This window comes from Felis catus, chromosome B3 (genome assembly GCF_018350175.1).
Source record: "Felis catus isolate Fca126 chromosome B3, F.catus_Fca126_mat1.0, whole genome shotgun sequence".
Taxonomy (NCBI): Eukaryota; Metazoa; Chordata; class Mammalia; order Carnivora; family Felidae; genus Felis; species Felis catus.
Genome location: NC_058373.1, coordinates 70,864,132 through 70,891,768, shown reverse-complemented (window position 1 = coordinate 70,891,768; position 27,637 = coordinate 70,864,132). Strand labels below are relative to the sequence as shown.

The following is a 27,637-nucleotide window of genomic DNA, read 5'->3' as shown; positions in this document are numbered from 1 at the left end:
CCTTTACCCATTTTGCATTTCCCCTTACCTTTTTCCTCTGACAAGTGGGAGTACTGGACTGTGGTATTAATATTTTAAATTTTTTGAGGAACCTCCATACTGCTTTTCACAGTGGCTATACCAATTACATTCCAGCCAATGGTGCACAAGTGTTCTCTTTTTCCCACATCTTCACCAACACTTGTTATTTCTTGTCTCTTTCATGCTAGCCATTTTGACACGTGTAAACTGATATCTCGTAATTTTGATTTGCATTTCTGTGATGATGAGTGATGTTGAGCATCTTTTCATGTGTTTATTGGACATCTGTATGTCTTCTTTGGAAAACTATTTAGATCCTCTACCAATTTTTAATCAGATTTTGTTTGGTGTTGAGTTGTATAAGTTCTTTATATATTTTGGGTATTAACTCTTTATTGGGTACATCATTAGCAAATACTTCTCCCATTCACTAAGTTGCCTTTTTCCTTTGCTAATGGTTTCCTATGCTGTGCATAAGTTGTTGTTGTTGTTTTTAATTTTGGTATGGGCCCAATAGTTTATTTTTGCTTTTGTTTCCCTTGCCTTTGGAGATATATCTGGAAAAATGTTGCTAAGGCTGATGTAAAAAAATTACTGCCTATGTTATCTTCTAGGAGTTTTATGGTTTTAGGTCTCACATCTAGGAGTTTAGTAAATTTTGAGTTTATTTTTGTGTATGATGTAAGAAAGTGGTCCAGTTTCATTCTTTTGCTTGTAGGTATCCAGTTTTCTCAGCACCATTTATTGAAAAGTAGTCATACTATCTTGTTTCTAGCCTTAGACTCGTATGCACTATTCTCTTTGCATGATTTGTATTAATTCTAATACATATAGGGAGAAAAACCTCTTTAAAATCATGAAGCATTTAAAATATGAATTATTTTCTGATTAAGTTTCTTGCAGGTAGTCTTGTTTCCAGGTCTCACCCTGTTTCAGAACATATATTCTTTTGTACTGAGTGGTACTGGGTGGTACTAAGATAAGGAAAATAATGAGTCATAAGGAACCTAAAACAACCCAAAAAAGTAAACAGTTGGAAAAAAACCCCCACTATTTTCACAAAGTCCTATTTAAGAATTAAGTTTGCTGAGGAGAAAGTTTTTGACAAGCCCAGCTGAGGAAGAGTCCGAAACTGCCAAGGACTTACATATGGAAGACAGTTATTCTGAATAAGAAAGGGAAGGATGTTCTGGTCATCCTGGTGGGTGGTGGGAAGAGTATGAGGAAGGAAGAAGAAGAGGCAGATCAGGTATAATATGAGAAACTGACTGGGTGTTCAGCACGGTGGCCTTTCCTATGACTCTCCCTAACCCCAGCTGGTAGTCAGGTTAATAAACCCACACAAAACTGGAATTACTTTGGTTTTGGATAAAATGTTGAAGGAGATGAGTCTCACATCCAGACTGGTGTGATCAAAATAAGACAGGAGGTATATTCAGGGATTGGAAGAGAAAAGCACACACGAACATGTTTGATGGTGTGTGTGTGTGTGTGTGTGTGTGTGTGTGTGTGTGTGTGTGTGTAGGGAGAGAGTGATGGGTGCTTTAGACACCTGAGCACTGTGAATCTGGGGGTCAGGGACAAATTTACCTATATCTGCAAAAGATAGAAACTGATCTGTTGACATCTGGGTTATATATGATTTTTCTGCAAAAAAGCCCGAAAATGTCTCACATTTTCCTGTTTCCATGCAACGTGCACAGGAATATTAATACATTATGGCCTAGTACAAATGATTTATGCAAGGTCTTGTAAGATCTTGTTTTCTATTTGCTTCATTGGAATGTATTTCTAAAAATACTCCCTGGGATATGGGAAACATATCTGTCTCTCAAATTTGCATGTGACCATTAACCTCCTATAATTTTATATCACTATATGTCCAACACATATATGGATTCTAGTTCTTGAGAGGCTGTCTTTGACCAGGTCTCATAATCCTAAATAGTTTTGTCAGGGCCTGCTTCATCTCCTTATTCCGGAGGCTATAGATCAAGGGATTGAAAAGTGGAGTCATCACAGAATAAAATAAAGTCACAATTTTCTGAATCCCTGCTGGATTGCCTGCTGTTGGACTCACATACATCACCATGATGGAGCCATAGAACAGGGACACCACAGCCAGATGGGAGCCACACGTGGAGAAGGCCTTATGCCGACCTTCTGCTGAGGGGACCCTCAGCACAGCTCTGATCACCAAGGTGTAGGAGCTGGTAATGAAGAGGAAGGTGGAGAAAATGAGGACTGAGTTAAAGATGGCACAGATGATCTCAGTGGCAGGAGCTGCCACACAAGACAGATTCATAAGGGGTCCTGGATCACATAAAAAATGATCAATTGTATTGGGACCACAAAAAGGAAGCTGGGAGATCAGGTAAACTGGGAGGAGAAAACAAGAGAAGCCACACACCCAGCACCCAGCTCCTATTCTGATGCAGCGCTGAACTGTCATGACTGCGGGGTAATGCAGGGGCCTGCAGATAGCAAGGTACCTGTCAAAGGCCATGGCAGACAAGAAGAAGGTCTCAGTGGTGCCCATGGAGAAGAAGAAGTAGAACTGGATGAAGCAGCCATAGAAGGAGATGGAATTGGTTTCAGAGAGAAAGTTGGCCAGCATATTAGGGACAGTAGAAGTGACATACCAGATCTCCAGGAAGGAAAAATTGGCCAGTAGGATGTACATGGGAGTGTGGAGATGGTCATTCCACCACACTGCACAGATGATACACAGATTTCCCATTAATGTCAGGACATAGATCACAAAGAAGATTGAGAAGAGGAGGATCTGGACCTCCCAGGTGCAAGGGAAGCCAAGAAGAATGAATTCACTGACAGGGTCAGAGTGGTTGTTTTCAGCTGGGATTTTCATGTTTCCCTCAAACTGCAATAACAAGACATTACCATGTTACAGATGACTTTGCAGAAGTTTTCTCATTAAGATAGTCTCTGCTTTTCTTTACAATTCAATTAGCACAGTTTTAGATTAAACATTTTCAGCATTCTTTGACCCAGTGATATTGGGAGGAATAAGGCACTTGGAGATGTGGATGCTTATTACAGCTTTACCATCATGATCACCATGCCCATCGTGGGCCATTAAACACCTGCCTTTGTTTAGTGTCCTCAGCACTACATAAAATTAATTAGATGCTTTCTTGTCATTGAGAGGCTTCAACCTAGGTCAGAAACATCAACTTAAAAGCAGTTATTTATTTTGAGAGAGAGAGAGAGCACAGGCAAGAGTAGGGGAGGGACACAGAGAGAAAGAAAGAATCCCAAGCAGCCTCCATGCCCAGCATGGAGCCTGACGCGGGACTCGATCTCACAACTGTGAGATGATGACCTGAGCTGAAACCAACAGTCTGATGCTGTATGGACTGAGCCACGTAGGTGCCCCAGAAACCTCAACTTTGATTCAATGATGGCTTACAGCAAATTTTCTCTCCATATTTAGTGACATATGCAAAATTCTTCAAAGTACTCATTTTTAACTTGGTTCTCTTTGCATTTAAAAAATTGTTGCTGAAGAGGAGTAAGTTTCTTACATTCTCACCTTGAACAACATTTTAAATGAAATTGGTATGAATGAATGAGGTTCAGACTAAAGACTAATGATTCTTTTTTAACAGAGATTTTCCCTAACTAGAATACACAAGCTTCAGTCCTCAGCTGAAATTTATCACATGCAGGGGAAGTACCTCACAGTGACAGTCTATATACATTTTGCCAGGTAACCTAAAAATAATTATAGTGTTATGTCACTGAAAGCATTCTGAGATTTGAACAACAATTCGAGATCTGTGCATGGACTGTTCGGTTTCATTTCTCCTTATATATTATTTCAGGCTTCTATGTCAGAGTTCCTCCTGATTGACCTGACCTGTATATGTTTTTTTCAGGACATAATCCTTGATATTTTTCCTTCTCCAACTATACTCTTTCTGTAAGTGACCTGACACTAGCCCCTTGATATAAAAACTATGTGAGATAAAGCCAGATTTTTCTCTCCCTAGCTATGAAATCTCTTCTGCAACCTGGATTTTTCTACCCAATTTCTTACTTAACATCTCCATTTGATATCTAATGTAACATGCCTATGACTAAACTGTTTTTTGATTATTCTCCCCTCAGACTAGCCAATCCTTCTTTCTCTGCCATATCACTACATGGCACCTCCATTCACTCAGTTGCCCGGGCCATACACTTTGGCCACATCACTTCTATCCCTCTCACTACTCTACATCCCAAACCATCAGCAAATACTCTAGGCTTCATATTCAAAACATTCGGAATGTGCACAATTTTTAGCATTCTTATCAGGTTTCACCCTGGTGCACCCTACCATGGAATTCTCATTTTGACTACTGACAAAAACCTCTTAAATTGCTTGTTTCCATTTTTATATGCCAAGACTGTTAGTCACATAATAGCTAGATGACAGTTTTTTAAAAACCTGATCATGTCAACTACTTGCTCTCAATCTTTTAAACACAGTTAAAATACCTCCCAATTCCTTTCCATGGCTAAGAAGGCCAATAAGGCCTTCCTCCATGTCCTAATTTCCTACCACTTTTCCTCCTATTAGCCCCACTCCAGCCATACTGATACTTGATTATGCTATGTGTGGCCCATATCAAGGCCTGGAACGTCCCTATCTCAGTCCTTCTCTCTGCTCTGCCAATATTCACATGTCTTAATTTGTTACTTGATTCCAGATTTCTGGTAAAAATCAGGAGGACATTACTTAGCTCACCAACATATTCCCAGAAACTAGGACACTATCTGGTATGAGTGTTTATTAAACATTTGTTGTCTTAATGAACATGCCTAATAGTAACCAATTGGGGAAATAATTATCTATAGCCAGAGGAAAAAAGTTAAATGCAAATACTAGAAAACTCCAGTTGGCTAAAAACAAAAGCAAGACAACAAAGATTTTGTTTGTTATGAGGATGTACCATCAGTCCAAGTAAACAGGAGGACATCCATGACAGGAGCCATCTTAAGACAACCCTATTTGAATCATCTTTCTTTAGGTCTCTCTCATCCACTCTGTTTTATGTTGTGAGCTTTCTTATTGTTGCTAAGTAATAATCATGCTGTAAGGATGTGTGTATTGTGTGTGTATACTGTTTCTTGCTGTCTTCTCTCTGTCTCTAATTGTCCCTATCTTTAAGTTTTTTTATTAGATGGCCTTTACAACATTTCCCTCTCATTTTTAAATAGGTATGCGAACTGTTTTAAACTATTCCCTCTTAAAGGGAATGTGTTTATAGTCTATAAATGACATCCCCCCCCGCCACCATGTCCTTTAATAGAAAAATGTCCTGGTGTGCCTGGGTGGCTCAGTCAGTTAAGCATCTGACTTCAGCTCAGGTCATGATCTCACCGTTCGGGAGTTTGAGCCCCACGTCAGGCTCTGTGCTGACAGCTCAGAACCTGGACCCTGCTACAGATTCTGTGTTTCCCTCTCTCTGTGCCCCTTCCCAGCTTGCACTCTGTCTCTCTCTCTCAAAAATAAACATTAAAAACAATTTTTTTAATAAAAAAGAAAAATGTCCATCTCTTGCCCCATATTCAGGGTCAGGAAATCTGGTATATATAATTTGAACAAATAATAATGTATAGAATGAAGTTTTCATTTCACAGTTTATTCTTGGCCCATGTGGTTCAGCTAACATCTCAAGTAAAATACTGTTCTTTTTATTAGCTATATTTACTGATATATTTATAAAGAAAACACATGTGACCTACGATTTATTTAGACCAGTTCTGATGCTGGAGGCTATGTTATGTAGTTGAGAATGTAACCACTGTCTATTAGGAGGAAGCTATTTTAACTCACATTTTCATATGGAGAAAACACAAGACAGGGTTAGAGAAAAGTGAAAAAGACATTACAAAGAAATCTGAGCTATGCCTTACCTAAAGCTGTTATGTGAGGATTATAGAATCTGGTAGAGGGGAGATGTTCTGTCTCTCCTGGAGTCAGTTTCAGCCTCCTTGTTCTCTCATTTCAGTAGGAGAAAGTGTGCAGCCAAACTAATCACAGTGGGGTGCTTGCATCCACATTCCTTAGCAGGCTTCTGAAAGAGGGTGAGTGTTGGAAGGTAATATTATCAAGAATAGGGTCACCTTGGTTGCTTAGCCCATTAAGCATCTGACTCTTGGTCTCAGCTCAGGTTATGATCTCACAGTTTGTGAGTTCGAGTCCCAAGTCAGGCTCTGAGCTGACAGGGTGGAGCCTGCTTGGGATTCTCTCTCTCCTTCTCTCTCTCTCTCTCTCAAGATAAAAGAATAAATATTTTTAAAAAGTTATCCAGAATAGCAGTTATTTGAAGCCCGTACAGTGACTGTATTGACCTTCTCAAGCTGGTTACATGAAGTTGCAAAGGGCACTGTGGTCTCTCCTGATTTGAGAATGAGTGATTACACCCCTGCTTCTAAAGGAGGGTATATAGCAAACCCATTCTGAGCCATGATTATTCCATTCTCCACGGTCCATCTTGGAGGTGTGGTGATCCAGAACACTCTGTGTGTGCACTCAGGCCTTACTTTCAGCTGCATGTACTTTTGAATATATGTGCCAAGGTTTGCTTCTGACCCTTCTGGATTATCTGACTTTTCCCAGAGGACTCATCTAGGAATAATAATGATAAAGTTTTGGCTAGATCTCAGAAAGCATTTCTTTAACTGAGGTCTAAATTGATGCAACCTCTAGGGGAAAAGAGGCCTGAATCTAAGCTGAAGAATAAGTTGGCCTTAAGCCTTGGATCAGAGTGTTAAATATAATCAGAAGCATCTGTGTATATGTTTATAGTAATGCAGCTGTGTTTTCTCGCAAAAACACACTAAATTTAAGGATGAAAATGTAGGAGCAAAGGGTTCTACTTTTGAGGCAGTACCATATTGTTTTGATTACTAACACTTTGTAGTATACTAACACTTTGCAGGTCTCCTTGAAATCTGAAATTGTGATGCCTCTGGCTTTGTTCTTCTTTTTCAAGATTGCTTTGGCTAGGGAGCTTGTACTTTCATGCACTTTTTCTGGGAATCTGTTATTTTTTTCCTTTAGAAAAAATTATTGGAAACAGATCATATGTACACATTTTTAAGATGTTTGGCACACAATTTCGTATTTTGATTTGATGGTCTTTCCACTAGAAAAGTCCTCAGGTGGGGCTGAGGAAACACAAGTGAAGTTTCACCATTGAGTTTATGTTGAGTTTATGAAGAGTCTCTTGGGGTGCCTGGGTGGCTCCGTCGGTTAAGCATCTGACTTCGGCTCAGGTCATGATCTCACAGTTTGTGAGTTCAAGCCCCGCGTCAGGCTCTGAGCTGAGCGCTCAGAGCCTGGAGCCTGCTTCCAATTCTGTGTCTCCCTCTTTCTCTGTCCCTCCCCCACTCATGTTCTGTCTCTCTCCTTCTCTCATAAATAAACGTAAAAAAAATATGAAGAGAGTCTCAAAATTTAGTTCAGGCAAGATATAAAGATAGTAGAGAAAGTTGAACTGGAGGATGAAGCAGAGGAAAAAGCACTAAAACAAAAAATGAAGTCTTGATAGTTTTGTGTTCAGAATATAGTGATGGAGGCAGGAAGTTCCATTGACCCTTACTGCTTTCTTATTCCTCTCCTATGGTAAGGCCTCCAGTTCCCCATTATGAAGTGAGCAGTAACCATATGTCTCCCTTCTAGGTCTCAGAGAAGATAGAAAAAGGCAGGAGACCAGTCGGGTGCTCTGGCAGAGAGAGATGTCAGCAAACCACAGTGAAGGGCCTGTGTGGACAACCACAGTGATTGTCCTCCTGACAGGGTCTGGCTTATTCAGTAACTCAGGCCTTTGGGCAAAGGAGGATTTGGTATTAAAAGATACTTTACCTTTTAAAAGCCCTTGAGGGCTTTCCTGTCTTCCACTTGAGTTTGCCCTGTGGATAACATGCCTGGGAGATCACATAAAGCTGGCTCTGGAAGCACTGAAGCTCCCTTTCCTTGAGCACCAGACTTGTGTATGCTTCAGAGTTCAGTGAAGAGTTCAGAAGAGGCTGGAGAAAGGCCAGGGGATTCGTTGTCAAGATGACTTGACCTTGCAGAACTGTCAACCTCATTGTGAATGTCACTCAACATACTTGATGCTGAGTCCGTCTATTTCTATGGCTATTCCTTTGCATTTATTTATTTATTTATTTATTTATTTATTTATTTATTTATTTATTTATTTATTTATAAATGAAAGGTAGCTGTTTTATTGCTGAGAGAAAAATGTAAACAAGAAAGTCTACAATTCTTTTTACTCACGCACTGCTTTTGTAGTAAAGTTCCAGATATCAACTTTAAAGGTACTTACTTACAAGGGTAAATTCTTCTTAACATATGACCATTTACTGTGCAGTGGACACTTTTTCATAGAAATAATACACAGAAGTGGAATATATTCTTATAGAGTACAAGAAGCTTAAAACATGGTATTAACAGAAAATGATACTGTATTTTACTGTAAAATATTATAAAAGTGATACAATTTTTTGGCTCATAAATGTTTAACTACTTGATTTGGACAAGGGAATGAAAAAAGCAGCAAGATAGTCCTGGCCTTAAGATTTCTCTGTATTCTGGGCACCTAGGTGGCTCAGTTGGTTAAGCGTCCAACTTCAGCTCAGGTCATGATCTCGTGGTTCATGTGGGGCTCTGTACTGACAGCTCAAAGCCTGGAGCCTGCTTCAGATTCTGTGTCTCCCTCTCTCTGTCTCTGCTCCTCCCTTGCTTGCACTTTGTCTCTCTCAAAAATATTAAAAAAAAAAGATTTCTGTCTATTCATTTTTCTTTCACATTACTTTAATTAGCTGATACACATAAGTGACAACTGTAGAAGCCTGGATATCCATCAACACAAATGAAGGAATAATGTTTGCTTCCAAGGCATTATATGCCCCAGTGGCAGAACCTGAGTTATTGTAAAATTTATTTTCATGCTCAAATGCTTCAAATTTGTGTGTGTGTCTCAAGATATGAATATTCACATCAAACTCCCTCTGCAACAGGGCTAATGTGGCCACATTCCCCATAGAGTAACATGATACCCATGGATCAAATTAATTTTGAACTGCCAACAGTCACAACTTTCTGTTCTGGATAATTCAGATTCTCATTGAAGTCTCCTCTCACAACATGAACATCACTGACCAGAGTCTTGAGATAGTCTTAACTCTCTTTGGGGCAAAGGTTTCCAGTACAGAGAATGTGTTGACTCTTTCCTGGGACCTGCAGTTTTTTTAAATGTAGGCAGCAAACTTGTTGGATTGGTATGGAATGTGTAGGTCTCCTAATACCAACACCAAATGAAGAGAGAACAGTCTTCATCTTTAGACAGGGATTCTTTCAGATATGGATTGGAGTACTTGGTTAATGTGGGAAGCATCCTGTCACGGGGCTCAGCTTAGTCACCACAACTGCTGCTGCCTTCTTTCTTGGGCTCCTCTGCAACCCTCTTGCATTTTAGAAAAGCCCTTCCTTCCTTCCTTCCTTCCTTCCTTCCTTCCTTCCTTCCTTCCTTCCTTCCTTCCTTTCTTTCTTTCTTTCTTTCTTTCTGAAAAAGTTTTTTAGTGTTTATTCATTTTTGGGAGAGAGAGTGAGCATGAACAGGGGAGGGGCAGAGAGAGAGGGAGAGAGAATCCAAAGCAGCTCTAGGCTCTGAGCTGTCAGCATGGAGCCTGATGTGGGGCTCAAACCCATGAAACCATGAGATGATGACCTGAGCCAAAGTTGGCCGTTTAACCAACTGAGCCACCCAGGCACCCCAAGAAAAGCTGTTTCTTGAGCTCACACTGCATTCCGTCACTGTCAGTCCCTGACAGGATGACAGGATGTCCTGTTATTCTTGGTCTTCCCTCTCTATTCTAGTATCTAGGAGATTTCAAAGTCTGTAATGGATCTCAGACCAAAGAGACACAATGTCACTGGGCAGAGATCCTAGGAATATAGACTAATTTTAGACTGTGGAGTGAACATTTTTTGTCCTTAGGAAATTAATTTTGATGGCATTATCTGAGTCATCACTCAGATTTTCCACAAATGACAGTTCCTCATTTGGCCAGTTAAATTGTGGCAAGCTTTAACCCAGATGTTTCCCCTTAATCTCTGCCTAGCCCCTGTCTAGCTTGAGGCCTCTCTGCCTTCCCCTGGAGAAGGCCAGGATCTCTATGTAGGGAGAGTCTCCATTTTTTGCTTTCTTCCTTATCACTTTCTACTACTCATTCTTCTACTTTGTCCAGAAAACTTAAGTTGTAGTAGGGTAGCAGTTAATTGACCCTTAAGCAGAGGAAATGGAGCTCAGTGGAGACAGAGTTGAAATTTCTTAGGAAGGATTCTCATCTCCTGTAACAAAGATATAAAAGCCTTTCTTCTGTGATTCTTTCTTCCATATTGGCCTCTTCACTCTCACACATAGGTGTGACACCTCTGTTAAGTTAAAGGTGGGAAGAGCCAGGGCAAAGGGAAGAGTGCTTTGTTAATTTCTTCTCCCAAATCTGCATTTTGTTTCTAATTTCCCTCTTACCAACTTTTTCTACTTCATGATTTCCTCTTTTCTAGTCTGATTTGGGGATTTCAGTTCTCACTGCATTTGCATTATATCCTTCTGACATTTGAAAGAAAAAGACCCTTCTTCATTTTCCAGGAGAATTTTCTTTCTTCCTTGCAATAAGAGCAACCCACTATGTCCATCATTTCTATCTCTTTCCTCTCCATCTTCCCAGTAGTCTTAACATTAAGCTCCTTTGTAACAGGAAGATTGAAGAAGACCCCATAATATTATAAGAGAGAATTTGACCTATACACTGAGGAAGTTCTGAAATCAGAGCCGGGACTGAGTTTGGGTCATTTAGTATCCCAAAGATAGAAAGGTTTCCCACACTCTGAGTCCTATCATGCTTACTTTGATTGAAACTCTCTTTAAATTTTTTGCCTGTTTTTGGAGTAACAATTATATAAATTTGATTATAGATATATTAAAATATTTTTTCATCTATCTTCCCAATAATTCATTTTTCTTAAGTACTACATGAGGTACTTTTGTTTGTTGAAGTTTGGGAAACAAATTTATATTTAATTTTTCCATACACATTCATGAGTTTTGATTAAATTCTTAGGCAGTGTGGTGCCTCATGTTTTTTGTTGTTGTTTCTGTTCTTATTAATATTTTTGTTTTTCAAGACTTTTCTCTTGAATCAGTTTCACTTGCTGTTCATTTGGATATGAATATTTGCTTGAATATCAACCTCCTAAAGTGGCATAATTGAGAAAAGGGTATATTTCTAAATTTCCATCACTGTAGTCATTTTCTCCTTTTTTGCTCAATCCATGCATGGCAGAGGTACATTAGCTGCATACTTACTACTTACTATCCATTTTTCTTATCTTTCTGCCTAATACAGTCTTCTATTCTGGTGGCAATGTGCTCAGCTTGAGAAATCAAATGGTGTAGTCTCCTTTATATAGGGGTCATTGAGTGGCACACTTCTGTTCAAAGTTATAAGTGGAGTAGAGATTGGCCTCCTTCTTGAAGTCTGCCACTTTAGCTCCTATCTTAAGACAATAAGGTGATTTTGGGGATGAAAATACTAAGAAGGATTTATCAAAAAGCCAGGAGAGGTTGACTCCCTCAGGACATCTTGGAACTGCCTACCTCTGAACTGGCATAGACTATCTATCTCTAGAAGTATATATGTGAGGGAAAAAAACCCAAATATTTACCTTGTATAAGTTGCTGTTACTTGGATTTCTGTTATACACAGCTGAATCTAAGGCTAATATATTCAACCATTCTGGGTTCCTGGGTAGATCTTGAGTTTCCTTTTTGTTTTCATCACTCAAGTGGGTAAAATCTGGAATGATTGAATTACTTAATAAAAAGTAATTATTGCTTCCAACTTTTAAAAATGGAAATATAATTGACTTACAATATTGTATTAGTTTTAGGTATATAACATAGTGATTCAAAAATTATATACATTATGCAATGCTCAGCATAATAAGTATAGTTACCATATGTCATGATACAGGTTATTACAGTATTATTGACTGTATTCCAATTCTTTCATTCTGGATTATCTGCTTCTTTTGAGATAGTTGAATGATCATTTAAAAAATGTCTCTATTTTTATTATGATGACTTAAAGTATATATTTTGATAGAGAAAGAAATGGCCTGTGTTCTTTAAAAGAGATGGACATTTGAAACAGGTTGTTTTAAAAAAACAGAAGTTCATAAAAGGCAAGTGTTCGAAGCATAATAATTCAAGCTCTCTTTTAATGAAAAGTTGCTCTTATACTAATAATAAGCAGGGGCTTAGGTGAGAGATAGAAAAATGTAGATGGGAAGTCCCCAGGGAAAATTTTCCTCTTTTTGAAGATTCACTTGATTGCATGGTATGTCTATTTCCTCCATTTTCTTTCTGTTCTGAGCATCTAGAACAAAAACTGCAAAGCCAGAGTTTGCTGCCAAGAATCTCTTTATGATTTACAGAAAGAGCTGATTTTGAGTGAAATAGAAGCATGAGGAAGCCAAATTTACTTCTCTCCACAATGTGACCCCACATGGAAGTCTTTGAGTAGCTCTGGAAAGGCACCTGTGATAAGGCTTACCAAAGACAGTAGCATTATCCTTTCTTAATGCATAAAATAGAAATCTTAGGTTAAAAATAACTAAAGGAGTTGCTCTAAGTTATCTATCCCTTTATAAACATTGATTTTTTAAACTGCACATCCTTTGTAAATTAGATGAAGTATACATGCCTATCATGGAAAAATTAGGAAATAAACAATAACATAAAAGAAAAAAAAAGAATCTAAACTACCCATAATACCATCACTCTATTTAAGTATGCTTATGTAATAATAGTGTTTCATGATCCGCCTTTTCATTCAGTAACATAATATTTTACCTATTGAATATTTATTACATAAGTCTTCATGTAATGTGTGTAGTTACTGTCTTGAAACAATTGAGGAGAAATTCCTATAAGCATATCTCCTACATGCATATCTCTTCTACAGTATTCATTTCCTAGATAAATCCAGCTTTTTGACCTGCATTGCCATGCAGTTCTGAAGGTAACCACATAGGACACAGCCAGGGTTTCCAGGAGAGAAGGTACGGCACAGCAGAATTCTTACTGATCTGGAAGTCAGCACAACTGTTTCCTTCACTTCCTTGTGTGACCTTGGACAACATACTTGCTTTCACTGGGCCTCATCTATGGAATGACTATGAGAATGTCTACCCTAATTCTGTCACAGAGTGTGTGAGGCTGAATTGAGAGAGTATGTCAAAGTATTTTGTAAATGATAAAGAGCTTTCCAAGTGAAAAGTATTAATATTAACTGAAATCAATCAATCATATATACTATGTATAAGATTCTATTCTAATTAATCTCCTTTATTCATGACAGCCTTTCTGTGAAGGAAGTATTATCATTAGCTCTAGTTTATAGATTTAAAAAATCAAGAAAGAAAGGATAACTTGGGTAAGCTCACACAGTTAGCGATAGTACTTAAATTTGTAACCATTTTATTTTTCAGAGTGTTGGCCCTTCTCCTTGATAGTAGCAGGAAAGTGTGGGCCTTGTAGTTAGCCCACCTGGGATCCAAATACTATCTCTGACTATGTAAGTTTCTCCTTGTGCCTGTTTCATTATTGGAAAATCAGAGATACTATAACACCGACCTGACCTCTTTGGGTTGTTATGAGTAGAAAATAAAGACTTATTTGTAAAGGACTTGGAACAGGTGCCAGGCCCCAAACAAGTGACTCAAAATGTTAATTATTATTCTTGTCAATGAGGATAATCCTTTCCATAAGAGCAAACCCTGTGGTGGTGAATTTGTGCATCTAAACTTGTTAAAGTAATAAATGCACTTTCTCTTTTCCTATGATATTGTTTCCCCACGTGTCCATGCTCTTACTTTTCCTAAAATCTTGAACATACATAATTTTTGGCTTTATGAATAGCTTTTACTTTGTGAGGAAGTTAGTTACAGTTGAGGGATATTCAACATTTAGCTTACCAAGGGTTTAAAGGCAGTTAGTAAACATCACGACTACATTTGAAAGTAAAAACTAGACATGTTTTTTTTTTCATTTTTCCCAAGAAAACTAACAATAGGTTTTTAACTATGATCTTGCTTTTTTTTTTTTTTTAAGTTTAAATGCTCAGAAAAGAAAGAACACTATCTTCTTACTGCTCTTCCTAAAACCGTTTCTCTCTCCCTCTCTTTTTGGGATGCAGTTTGGCTTTGAGAAAATATTGTATAAAATGGTAGTGGTATATCAAATAATTTAATACTATGGAAAGGATTGTGAACCAATCATAATATTTGGAATTGTAAGAAGGGATCATTGAAGAGTTAGTGGCTGTGTAAATGTATTAACTGAATAAACCCAAAGTGGAGATTTTTAACATTATGGTGGAAATATTTTCTGCCTTGACTACCTATTCTTCAGCTCTTTGATTTTCGGATCTCAGGAAACTCAAAAGTCACATACCCTGGGAAGGGGTATAGAATTAGAAAACATCCTCAAAGGACTGGTTAAGTGAGAGATACATGGCAGGGTTCTGGTAAGTAAAATTGACTAAGGAGCTCAACAATTTCTCATATCAAAGGGAAAAATAATTGTTCTATCTAGAAAGTCTGTTTCAAAAATCACAAATCCATAATGCACAAATCTTTCGAACTGAATAATCCATTTCTTTACCAGGAAACTGTTCTAAGATAAAAACCTCAGAGGGAAAATTGATATATGCATATAGTAGTCTTACATCCTGGATTTTATGGGGGCAGTTTTTGGATTAGATGATGAGTCCCATCCAGTTTGAAAACATCATTATGGCAAATCTTTATGAAGATTTAATTGAGGTATTAATTTTTACACTAAAATAGTGGAAATAATGTAATGTATAATGAAAGGATTGGTGGTAGATTGAAGGAAGATCTGAATCCCTGGATAATAATGAAGTGGTCATTATTGCATAATGGTGGCATTCATTTTTCTCCTAATCCCCCTTATGGAAATTCCCTTTCTTGCACAAGTCAGCTTCAAGCTACTTGGAAGGACAATCCTCCTTCTAGGAAAATATTAATCTCACCACATAAAAATTACAATCCATACCATATTAGTATGAATGGAATGTTATAGTTCCTAAAAAAAGAATAATTATAAAAACTTGCTATAGTATAGGAACGAGTTTGATGTTATAGTAAGCAAAGCATATGTATAAATGAAAATACGTTACAGGGATTGAATTCTAGATGCTTTTCTTCTTTACTGATTTTCCTTAATGTTATTTTTACACTGTTTTAACAACAAATAACAATGAACTGTCACTTACTTTTTTAAACTTAGGTAATTTATTATAAAGTAGATCATTTCCCTCTCCAGTTTTAGTAGGAGATATCCTATCATCTAAAACCTAATTAATTGACCAATTAAGCTTTTGGTAGCACTTTGTCTAGATAAAAGTATTGGCAATCAGAATACTGTATTTCAGAGTATTTTGATTGATGTTGTTAGAATTAGAATTTGCTCCTTAAGGAGCTTAGAAAGAGGTAATGTGTAAGGAAAACAAATGACATATGTCTAAATGTCTTTAGGCTACCATAGCATTACTGTCCCATAGAAATTTTGGATAATTGCTTTTAACGGTTTATTTGCCAGGGGTGACCACATCACCAAAATAATACAGTCAAATATGAAAAGAATGACAAACAGAAAAAAATACATTTCCTTCTTTTATTTACAATCAGACAACCAAACAAAATGACGTAATTTTATTGATCCCAGAACTGTTAATCTAAATTATCAAATAGAACACAGATATTTTCATATGAACACTCCAGAAAATACCTAGATGTGTACATTCCTTAGGTCATATACGCTCTAAATGGCAAAGTGGAACCCAGTACTTCCATGTATTTATATATAACCTGGCCACTTTATGATTATAAGTGGCCTCATAGATGCTTAATTTCATAAGCTGATATAGTTAATATCACTAGACTTATATTTGAAGATTTGAATAACTGTATAACCCTGACTGCTTTTTGTGAGACTATACTGACCTGATAATGGAGGGATCATCAAGTGTATCTTGGATTATGTTGAGATGCCCCAGAACTTTCCTCAGGGCTGCCTTTATCTCCTTATTCCGGAGGCTATAGATGAGGGGGTTGAAGAGTGGGGTTACCATAGCATAGAACAAAGTTGCAACTTTCTGTATACCAGCAGAATGTCTGAGTCTAGGGCTCACATACATGACCATCAAGGAGCCATAGAAGAGTGATACCACAGCCAAATGAGACCCACAGGTAGAGAAGGCCTTATGTCTCCCAGTGGCAGAAGGCATACGCAACACAGCTAATAAGACAAGCGTATAGGATCCAAGGATGAAGAGGAAGTTACCAAAGATAACTAACGAGCTTAGAGTGTAGCAAAGCTGTTGGGTTGTTGGGGCAGAGGCACATGCCAATGCAAACAGTGGCCCTGGGTCACACACAACATGGTCAATAATGTTCGGACCACAGAAGGGCATCTGAGAGATGAATACAATGGGGATCACGAACCACAGAAATCCACAAACCCAGCAGATAATGACCAGTTTGGTACAGAAATGCCCAGTCATGATATTAGGGTAGTGCAAGGGACGGCAGATAGCAAGGTACCGATCAAAGGCCATGACGGTCAAGAGGAAACATTCAGATGTTCCCAAAGAGAAAAAGAAATAAAATTGGAGGAAACATCCAGCAAATGAGATGGTCTTTTTATCTGAGAGGAAGTTGACCAACATCTTGGGGACTGTAGAAGAGACATACCAGATCTCTAGAAAGGAGAAATTCCCCAGGAATCTGTACATGGGGATGTGGAGTCTCCATTCACACCACAGAGCACAGACAATGGCCCCGTTCCCTGTTACAGTCAAAGCATACATTGTAGTAAAGAGTGAAAATAGGAGGATCTGAATTTTCCACTCACAGGAAAAACCTAAGAGTATAAATTCTCTTACAGAAGCAAAGCTGGAATATGGCTCAGAGACATTCATTGAGTCACTAACCTGCAAGATCAAGAGACATATTGTTATCAGTTAGGACTGGTTTCAAATGTGCTCCTTTTTCAAGGTAAAGAGAAGACAATGAACATGGGGTCATCAGGAAGAGAATGTAGTCTACTTGTTCTTGGCTATATACTCTGAGTTTTGGGCATAGTAGGTAGCTGGCTGCACAGAAACAAACTTTTGCCTGCTTCTGAATCTCTCATTATGCCACCATGACAGAACTAGGCAAAATTAAACTCACTTTGTAAAGCTTGTTATTTTTGGGTGGGGAATGATCTATGATAGTTTCTGAGTAGCATATAACACAGAGTTAACACTTAGTTTCTTATCCTAAACCCATTTTATAGTGCAAGAGACTCAGTAAAGAAGGTTTTAATTTTACCATTAACATCTCAATTAAGTATATTACTTAACATATCATTTAAATATGAAAAGAAATGGACATATTGTATAGCAATTTGGCAGTAAGTTTAAAGCCAATATCCCTATATTTTGGTTGTTACTGCTGTTAACTTAAGCATCGTAAAAATGTAATTCTATAATTTTACTTACCAACACTGACTTTTAATATTGCATTTCTTCAGTGTCTTCTGTAGGAAGCAGTGGCTTTAAGTTTTCACTTCATCTTTCACCTGTAAAAGTTTGCAAAATAACAGCTAGGTATGGGACTTTTTTTGAAGTCTTTTTCTTTCCATAAAATTTGGGATTGATTTTTCTTATATGCTTGTTGAAATTAAAAATTTGTACCAGATGGGGTGCCTGGGTGGCTCAGTTGGTTAAGCGACTGACTGTGGCTCGGGTCATGATCTCGCAGTTTGTGAGTTCGAGCCCCGCGTCAGGCTCTGTGCTGACAGCTCAGAGCCTGTAGCCTGCTTCAGATTCTGTGTCTCCCTCTCTCTCTACCCCTCCCCTGCTCACGCTCTGTGTCTCTCCATCTCTCAATAATAAATAAATATTAAGAAAACTTAAAAAAATTGCACCAGAAAAGTCAAATACTTTTTCTTTAAGTACACTTACTTTATCCTACATTCTCATGGAAAAGGTGTCAGGGATCTGAGTTTCCTGAGTGTGTGTGCGTGTGTCTGTGTGTGTGTTGTGTGGCATTATGCAGGGATGTGAGTTCTGAAAGCTGTAAAGGCTTACATTTGGGTCACAAACACAAAATTTTCAAAAACAAATTTGCTTCTAAACTATTGCCCATACCAGTGCTCTGAGAAGTCTTTTATAATGATTTGGTGGAAGCTATCTTTGTGCTTTTAGTAGCATGTATCTATTTTTTAAACGTTCCCAAACAGGAATATTAATATTAAAATTAAGAAATTCTGGAATGAAAGAGAATTGACACGGAGGTGTCATGACTTTCTGCAGTGCTCAAAAGGTAAAAATACCATAGTTTTGACATCTACCAAATCTCTAGGGGACCTGGGTGATGAACCATATACTTCTTTGTCCAGCTGGATAAAGAGTTTTATTGTTTCACAAAAATTAAGAATGTACTTTCTTTATCACATGTTCTCCTGGGACTTGGTCTCTATGGCATTAGGAAAGTTCTTCTCTAAGCTGATGGATACTTAAAAAGTTAATGATTGCATGTTCTCTGAGGAGTCAGTAAAGAGTGACAACTTCTCTGAGGCACTATTATTTACAAATAGTTTGCCTACCTGGAATATGGATTCTAAAAAGTTTTTAGAAGACAAAATTTGAGGAACAATAAAGCAAAATGTGTCACCAAAAGTTTTTTTTTATTTTTTTAATGTTTACTATGAGAGAGAGAGGGAAACAGAGCATGAGTGGGGGAGGGACAGAGAGAGACGGAGACACAGAATCCAAAGTACGTTCAGGCTCTGAGCTGTCAGTACAGAGCCCGATGTGGGGCTCGAACTCACAAACTGCGAAGTCATGACCTGACCTGAAGTTGTACACTTAGCCAACTGAGTCACCCAGGTGCCCTTACCAAAAGTTTTGATATGAGTTTCAGGAACACTTCTAATGTCTGTGCACATGTTGGAAGATACAGAAATGAAGTACAGTGAGCTTGATGAGGAAAATGTCGAGGTATAGAACACTGTAGGACATTGACAATAAAACTTGTAGAAGTTAGAAGTAGCTTTTAAAAGGACAGCTTGTCAGAATTCTTTAGGTAGGAGAGAAAAGAACAAGAAGTGTCAGTTTTTTAAGTTAACTGACTGCAATACTACAGAGGAACATGTGGCTTCCCAATTAATATGAGAGGAGTATTTGATGTCATTGATTGGTGTCCCCTTTTTACCTTATGGCATATGGAATTTATGTAGTATGACTAAAACCCCCAGGTGGGAATGATGCTCATACCACATAGTGTAAACTGATAGAGAACATCACGATTGTATTCCATAGGAACGCGGGTCTGTGGACCACAGAATGACTGAGGAATATCTAAAAACAAACTCCTCACATGGAAAGACTAAGGAGGAAAAATGGTATTTAGACCTTTATTACCTCTTAGTTATACTACTTCAGGACTTAGAAACTCCTAAAACATAGCCTTGATCTTATTACTTGCCTGATAAAAAACATCAATGGTTTTATTCAGAAATTCTCAAGTTATCCATTAATTGGTATCAATTTTCTTATCTTTCCTTACTCCCTTTTATACATAGATTGGACAGCATTTTATTCTCTAGATAGCTTTGAATTTCCCATATTCATTTCTTTGTGGTCTCTCTGTTTAGAATCTTCATTACTTCCATATACACCTGCAAAACCCCCATCTATCCTTCAAGGTCTATTTCAAATGACATTTTTCTGTAATTCTTTTCCTTATTCCCCTAACCAAAGCAACTTTTCCATCTCTGAATTTTTATTTAACCATCTTTGTATCTTTCCTAAAACATTTGTCACAAGCTGCTGTATGTTATCATTATTTGTGTACTTATCTTTTCTCTCCTCCCACATTGTTAAGTCTTTTAAAGTTGAGAACAAACATCAATCAACTTAGAATTAATCAAGGTGAAAAAATACATACATCTACTGGTCCTCATTAAATATTTGTCATATAAATGACATTTTAAAAATTATATGAGTTTTATTATTTGTAAAAACAATACCTGGCATACCAAAGTTAATAAAGACAACTCCAAGGTGCATGACTGCATTATCCTGTATTTACAGATGTGAAAGAAATTTGGAGGAAGGGAGAAATCTATATAGGTTAAAATTCCCTATGACAGACATCTTAGCTCATTGAAGAGGGCTTGAGGTATGATGTAGAATAATGCTACTCAAAGTATGGTCAGTGCACCAATGCAGTCCTCAAATTGTTACCAGTCCATGGCAAATACAGAAATCAAGAGTAAGCATTTAAACACACATACACACACACACACACACACACACACACACACACACACACACACACATTATTAACAATAGACTAATTATGGAAAGAACCCAAATGTCCTTTACTGATGAATGGATAAAGAAGATGTGATATACATACACAAGAACTATTACTCAACCATAAACAAGAATGAAATCTTGCCATTTGCAATAACATGGATGGAGCTAGAGAGTATTATGGAAGGGAAATACGTCAGTCAGAGAAAGACAAATAGCATATGATTTCACTCATATGTGGAATTTAAGAAACAAATCAAACTAACATGGGGAGAAAAAAGAGAGGCAAACCAAGAAACAGACTCTTAACTGTAGAGAATAAACGTATGGTTACCAGAGGGGAGGTGGGTGGGGAATGGGCTACATAGATGATGGGGATTAAGGAGGTCACTGGTGATGAGCACTGGGTATTGGATGGAAGTGTTGAATCACCATATGGTACACCTGAAACTAATATCACACTGTATGTTAACTAACTGTAATGTCAATAAAAAGCTGAGAAAGAAAACACTATGAAATAAAAACATTTATGGGAAACAAGTTTTATGTGTGTTTAATAATACAGAATGGGCTATATATATGTTTTTATATTTCAGTTTCTACTTATTTTTACTTTACAAAATTGTCAACTAATGAATTGGAAAAAAAAAGCTAGGCTTCACTTAAGGTAGTTTCACAAGCATTGAATTAGAGGACAAATGAATTTACTTTTATTTTTTATTTTTTAATACTTTTTTCAAAAGTTTTAATTATTTTCATTTTGAGTATAGTTGACATAATGTTACATTAATTTCAGGTGTGCAAATTAGTGATTGGACAAGTTTACATATTATACTCTGTTCTGCACACTTATAGCTATAATCTGTCCTGTTACATTGCTACTACAGTATCACTGAATGTATTCCTTATGCTCTGCTTTTTATTCCTGAGTTGTTAAATCCGTAGGTGGAGACCTGTATCTCCCCCTCCCCTTCATCAATTTTGCCTAGCTCCCCACCCCCCCTTCCTTTCTGGCAACCACTAGTTCTCTGTATTTATAGGTCTGATTCTGCTTTTTCTTTGTTTTTTTTTGTTTGTTTTTTAAGATTCTGTTTATGAGTAGAATCATATGATATTTGTCTTTCCTGGTCTGACTTATTTCACTCAGCACTATACTCTCTCGGTCCACCAATGTTGTCTCAAATGGCATAATCTATTGCATCCTTTTTTATGGCTATATAATATTCCTGTGTGTGTGTGTGTGTGTGTGTGTGTGTGTGTGTGTGTGTGTACGCACCACATTTTCCTTATCCATTCATCTATTGATGAACACTTAGGTTGCTTTCTTAGGTTGTCTTGACTATTGTAAATAATGGTGCAATAAGCATAGGAGGCACATATATCTTTCTGACTTAGTGTTTTTGTTTTCCCTGGGTAAATACCCAATAGTGGAATTATTAGATCATATGGTATTTCTACTTTTAACGTTTTGAGGAAACTCCATACTGTTTTCCACAGTGGCTATACCAATTTACATTAATAACCAATGGTGCATGAGTGTTCCTTTTCTCCTCATTCTTGCCACCACTTACTATTTCTTGTCCTTTTTATTTTAGTCATCCTAACAGATGTGAAGTGACATCTCATGATGGTTTTGATTTGCATTTTTCTGATGATTAGTGATGTTTAGCATCTCTTCATGTGTCTGCTGGCCAACTGTCTTCTTTGGAAAAATGTCTGTTCAGATCATTTGCCCACTTTTAAATTTGATTATTTTATTTATTTATTTATTTATTTAATTTAATTAATTAACTCATTTGATGTTGAGTTGTGTAAGTTCTTTATAGATGTTGGATATTACCCCCTTATTGGATATATCATTTACAAATGTCTTCTTCCATTCAGAAAGCTGTCTTTTTATTTTGTTGATGGTTTCCTTCTCTGTACAAAAGGTTTTTATTTTGACATTGTTCCAGTAAATTATTTTTGCTGTTGTTTCTCTTGCCTCAGGAAAACTATCTAGGAAAATGTTGCTAGCCAATGTCAGAGAAATTACTGCCTATAATCCCTTCTAGGAGTTTTATGGTTTCAGGTCTCATGTTTAACTCTTTAGTTCATTTTGAGTTTACTTTTGTATATGGTGTAAGAAAGTGTTCCAGTGTCATTCTTTTGCATGTAGCTGTCCAGTTTTCCCAGAACCATTTATTGAAAAGACTGTCTTTTCCCCATGGTGCATTCTTACCTTCTTTGTCATGGATTAATTGGCCATATAAGTATGAGCTTATATCTGGGTTCTATCATGTTCTATTTTTTTTTACTTTTCTATTTTATTTATTTTTTAAAGTTTTTTTTTTTATTTTTGAGAGAGAGAGGGAGGGAGAGAGCAAGCGAGCGAGAGAGAGAGATGAGTTAGTGTATGTGGGAGAGGTAGAAAGAGAGGAAAAGAGAGAATCCCAAGCAGGTTCCATACTGTCAGCATGGAGCCAATTTCGGGGCTCAGACTCACAAATTGTGAGATCATGACCTGAGCTGAGATCAAGAGTTGGGTGCTAACCTGACTGAACTGCCCAGGTGCCCCTCTATCCTGTTCTATAGATCTATGTGTGTATTTTGTGCCAGTACCATATTGTTGATAACTAGTATATCTTGAAATCTGGATTTGTGACACCTCCAGCTTCATTCTTTCTCAAGATTGCTTTGGCTATTTAGGGTCTTCTGTGTTTGCATATGAATTTTAGTATTCTAGTTTGGTGAAAAATACTGTTGGTGTCTTAACAGGTATTGCTTTGATTTTGTAGATTATTTTGGGTAGTATGGCCATTTTGATAATGTTAATTCTTTCAATCCTGAAGCTTGGGATATTTTTCCGTTTGTTTGTGTCATATTGAATTCCTTCATCAGTGTTTTATAGATTTCAGAGTACAGGTTAAGTACTCACCTCTTGGTTAAGTTTATTCTTAGGTATTTTATTCTTTTGTTTTTACTTTCTTTTCTTTTTCTTTCAAGTTTTTATTTAAATTCTGTATTTCAGGTGTAGAATTTAGTGATTCATGAGTTACACAAAACATCCGGTGCTCATCACAACAAGTGCCCTCACCTTTAGTAACCCTCAGTTTTTTCTCTAGACTTAAGGTTTCCTTCCTCATCTGTTTTTTGGAATAGTTTGAGGAGAATAGGTATTAGTTCTTCTTTAAAGTCTGGTAGAATTCACTTGTGAATGCATCTGGTCCTAGACTTTTATGTTTTGTTTGTTTTTTTGATTACCAATTCAATTTTGTTACTTATAATTGATCCGTTTAGATTTTCTATTTCTTCCTGGGTCAGTTTTGGGAGGTTATACATTTCTAGAAATTTATCCATTTCTTCTAGATTGACCAGTTTGTTGGCATATAATTTTTCATAGTATTCTCACAATCCTCTGTATTTCTGAGGTGTCAGTTGTCATTTATCTCTTATTACTGATTTTATTTATTTAGGTCTTTTCTTTTTCTTTCCTTGATGAGCCTGGCTAAGGGTTTTTAGTTTAGTTTAGTTTTTTTTTTTTTCCAGGAAACCAGCTATTGGTTTTGTTGATTTTTTTCTGTTGTTTTTTTAAGTCTTTACATCATTAATTTCTGCTCTGATCTTTAGTATTTCCTTTCTTCTACTCATGTTTGACTTTGTTTTTTCTTTTTTTTCTAGTTCCTTTAGGTGTAAGGTTAAACTGTTTAAGTTTTTTCTTGTTTCTTGAGGTAAGCCTGTTTGCTTTATATTTCCCTCGCAGAACCTCTTTTTGCTGTGTCTCAATGATTATTTGGACTGTTGTATTTTCATTTTCATTTGTCTCCATGTATTTTTCGATTTCTTCTTTGCTTCATTGATCCATTGGTTGTTTAGTATCATTTAGTCTCCATGTGTTCGTGTTTTTCTTAGTTTTTTTTTCTTTTGTGATTTATTTCTAGTTTCATAGCATTTTGCTCAGAAATCATGCATGGTATGATCTCAATCTTCTTAAATTTATTGAGGCTTATTTTATGACCTAATATGTGATCTAATCTGGAGGATTTTCCATGTGCACTTGAAAAGAACATATATTCTGTTCTTTTGGGATCGAATATTTTACATGTATATGTTCCGTTCATCTGGTGCATGTGTTATTCAAAGACATTATTTCCTTATTAATTTTGTGTCTGAATGATCTATTCATTGATGTAAATGGAATGTTAAAGTCTCTTATTTTATAACCATCAATTTCTCTCTTTATGTCTCTTAATATCTGCTTTACTTTTATTTTATAACCATCAATTTCTCTCTTTATGTCTCTTAATATCTGCTTTATGCATTTAGATATTACAGTGTTGGGTGCACAGATATTTAAAATTGTTATCCTCTTGCTAGGTTGATCCCTTTATCATTTAATGCCCTTCTTTGTCTCTTGTTACACTCTTTGTTTTAAAGTCTATTTTGTCTGGTCTAAGTATTACTACCCCAGCTTTTGTTTCCACTTCTATTTGCATGGTGAATGTCTTATCATCACTTCACTTTCAGTCTGTTTGCATCCCTAGGGCTGAGATGAATCTTTTGTAGGCAGTATATGGATGGGTCTTATTTTTTTTTTTATCCATATCACCACTCTATGTCTTTTGATTGGAGAATTTAAGATTCTCCATTTAGATTTAAAGTCTTTATTGATGGGCATGTACTTATTATCATTTAATCTAAAATTTGTTTCCTGATTGTTTTTGTAGTTATTTTTTGTTCTTTTCTTCTTCTTCTCTTGCCCTCTTTCTTTGTAATGGATGAGTATCATAGTGTTTTGTTTGGCTTTCTTTCTCTTTGTTTTTGTGTGTCTGTCATAGGTTTTGGGTTTGTAGTTATCATGAGGTTCAAAGAGAACAGTAGAACTCACCTGAATGAGGAGGGCATTCTAGGTAGGAGAAACTGTGTATAAAGAACCTTGATGGAAAGGGTGGTTTAGCTGTGATGTGAATTTTTGGGATGCTAGGAGGGGGAAGGGAGAGGATGGGAGTGGGTAAGGAAGAAAGCCTTACAGTAAGGAAGCTACTTTGGATGAACCAGAGAATGAAAAAGAAATAGGCAGATTAGAGACCCATCAAGTCAACAAATTGCTTCTCTCAAGTAATGTCAATCTAAAAATTTTTTGTTTTCATGATCCATCCCCTCAGACCTTGTGTCCTCCATCTATTACAAGTTCCTAAAACAACAAATAGCTAGAGGACTAGTTTATTTTTTTATTTTTATTTTTATTTTTTATATGAAATTTATTGACAAATTGGTTTCCATACAACACCCAGTGTAGAGGACTAGTTTAAATATTAATAATGTCACTACCCACATCTACTGCAATTAGTTTCTTTTCTTCATTCTCTAATATGCTTTGCCTTAAGTCTGCCCAAAGTCATAGGATCTCTTTCCCTTATTGTTGTCTCAGTATTTGTTTTACAGTATTGTCAGTGAGAAGACTTATGCTCAAAGCAGGAAAAACAAATAATGGTGATTTAGATTAATTTGATGTTAATTGTCCATTTTAGTAAATGAAGTGATTGTGTTGAGATGAGTTTATTTTCATTTATTTTTAAAAATTTTTAACTTTTTTTATTTAAGAGAGAGAGAGTACATGAGCATGGGAGAGAGGCAGAGGGAGAGAGAGAATCTTAAACAGGCTCCATGCACAGCACAGGGCCTGACATAGGCCTTTATGCCATAACCCTGGGATCATGACCTAAGCCGAAAGCAAGAGTCTGATGCTCAAATGACTGAACCACCCAGGTACCCCTCAGATGAGTTTATTTTTAGCCTTGACCTGTTAATATATTTTATAAGCATATATATTGTATTGTCCCCCCAGGTCCCCCCAATTTTTTTTTTTAATTTTTCTTTAACATTTATTTATTTTTGAGACAGAGAGAGACAGAGCATGAACGGGGGAGGGGCAGAGAGAGAGGGAGACACAGAATCGGAAACAGGCTCCAGGCTCTGAGCCATCAGCCCAGAGCCCGACGCGGGGCTCGAACTCCCGGACCGCGAGATCGTGACCTGGCTGAAGTCGGACGCTTAACCGACTGCGCCACCCAGGCGCCCCAAGTCCCCCCAAATTTTTAAAGACCTCTTAAATATTTTTATTGAGACATAAGTAACATATAACATGTTAGTTTCACATGTAGAAAATAGTGATTCAATATTTGTATATATCACAACATGATTTCCACAATAAGTCTAGTTAACACTCATAACCATCACCACACAAAATTACAAGGATTTTTTTTTCTTGGGCAGAAATCAAATAACTTTCTCATCACTGGATGGGAATTCAATACGTTAGAGAACCAGTTGTTGGGGTGGAGCATTAGATGTATAGCTGAATGGGCTTATATAGAAGTTTCTTTCCAACCTTAAGAATCTGTGACTGAATGATATGTAAACCTCATTATTTGGTAAAGATAGTTCAACAATGATAATGCATCATTTGACAAATGCTATCCTGAGTGTGGCCATAATACCTACAAGGAAGAGAATTAAAAACTGTAGAGAGTTTTGCAATTCTCAACATATTTTATGATAGCACAAAGTTGCCAATGTGGGGTGGTTTTGTCATTGTATGACACCAGAAAAACCAGGCTGTATGTGAGGGGTTTATGCTTGGAAAGGTCATGCTACTAAAAAGCTATCTACTTCCTGAAGTGTCTTAGTCTGTTTCCTGCTGTAACAAAATTACTATAGACTGGCTGGCATATCAATAACAGAAATCTATTTCTCACAAATCCAGAAACTGGAAAGTCCAAGGTGCCAGCAAATTCAGAGTCTGGTGAGGACATGCTTCTTATTCACAGATGGTTGTCTCTGTGAATCCTCACACAGTGGAAGAGCCAGGGATCTCTCGGGGGTCATTTTTATAAGAACACTAATCCCATTCATGATGGCTCCACTCTTGTGACCTCCCAATACTGTACCATCACACTGAGGATTAGCATTTCAATGTATTATTTTGGGGCAACACAAATATTCTGTCCATAGCATGAAGGTTGTAAGGCTTTCAGGGCAAAGGAATACACATATCCCCTGCACAAAAATGATCTTTTCCAGATTTAGCAGTGGAAACAACTCTGATTCACAAATAATAGATATTGAGTTTTTGTTTTGGTATGTAAGAGCATTTATA

At 37.0% G+C, this 27,637-nt stretch overlaps 2 protein-coding genes and 1 pseudogene across 2 annotated transcripts; all 3 read right to left on the bottom strand.

The window, feature by feature from the left end:
- Nucleotides 1–1,921: 1,921 nt before the first annotated feature.
- Nucleotides 1,922–2,890, bottom strand: LOC111560951 (olfactory receptor 11H6-like). Its single transcript, XM_023256178.2, has one exon. It carries the CDS (start codon nucleotides 2,888–2,890, stop codon nucleotides 1,922–1,924), a length of 969 nt encoding a protein of 322 aa, XP_023111946.2.
- Nucleotides 2,891–8,844: 5,954 nt separating this feature from the next.
- On the bottom strand, nucleotides 8,845–9,849 carry LOC111560950 (annotated as a pseudogene).
- Nucleotides 9,850–16,125: 6,276 nt separating this feature from the next.
- On the bottom strand, nucleotides 16,126–17,139 carry LOC111560949 (olfactory receptor 11H12-like). The gene has a single exon (XM_023256177.2). It carries the CDS (start codon nucleotides 17,110–17,112, stop codon nucleotides 16,126–16,128), a length of 987 nt encoding a protein of 328 aa, XP_023111945.2. The 5' UTR covers nucleotides 17,113–17,139.
- Between the last annotated feature and the right edge of the window lie 10,498 nt (nucleotides 17,140–27,637).

Excerpts from the sequence above, each read along its gene's own strand:
- LOC111560951 (XM_023256178.2), bottom strand. The coding sequence starts at position 2,890 with ATGAAAATCCCAGCTGAAAACAACCACTCTGACCCTGTCAGTGAATTC.
- LOC111560949 (XM_023256177.2), bottom strand. The coding sequence starts at position 17,112 with ATGAATGTCTCTGAGCCATATTCCAGCTTTGCTTCTGTAAGAGAATTT.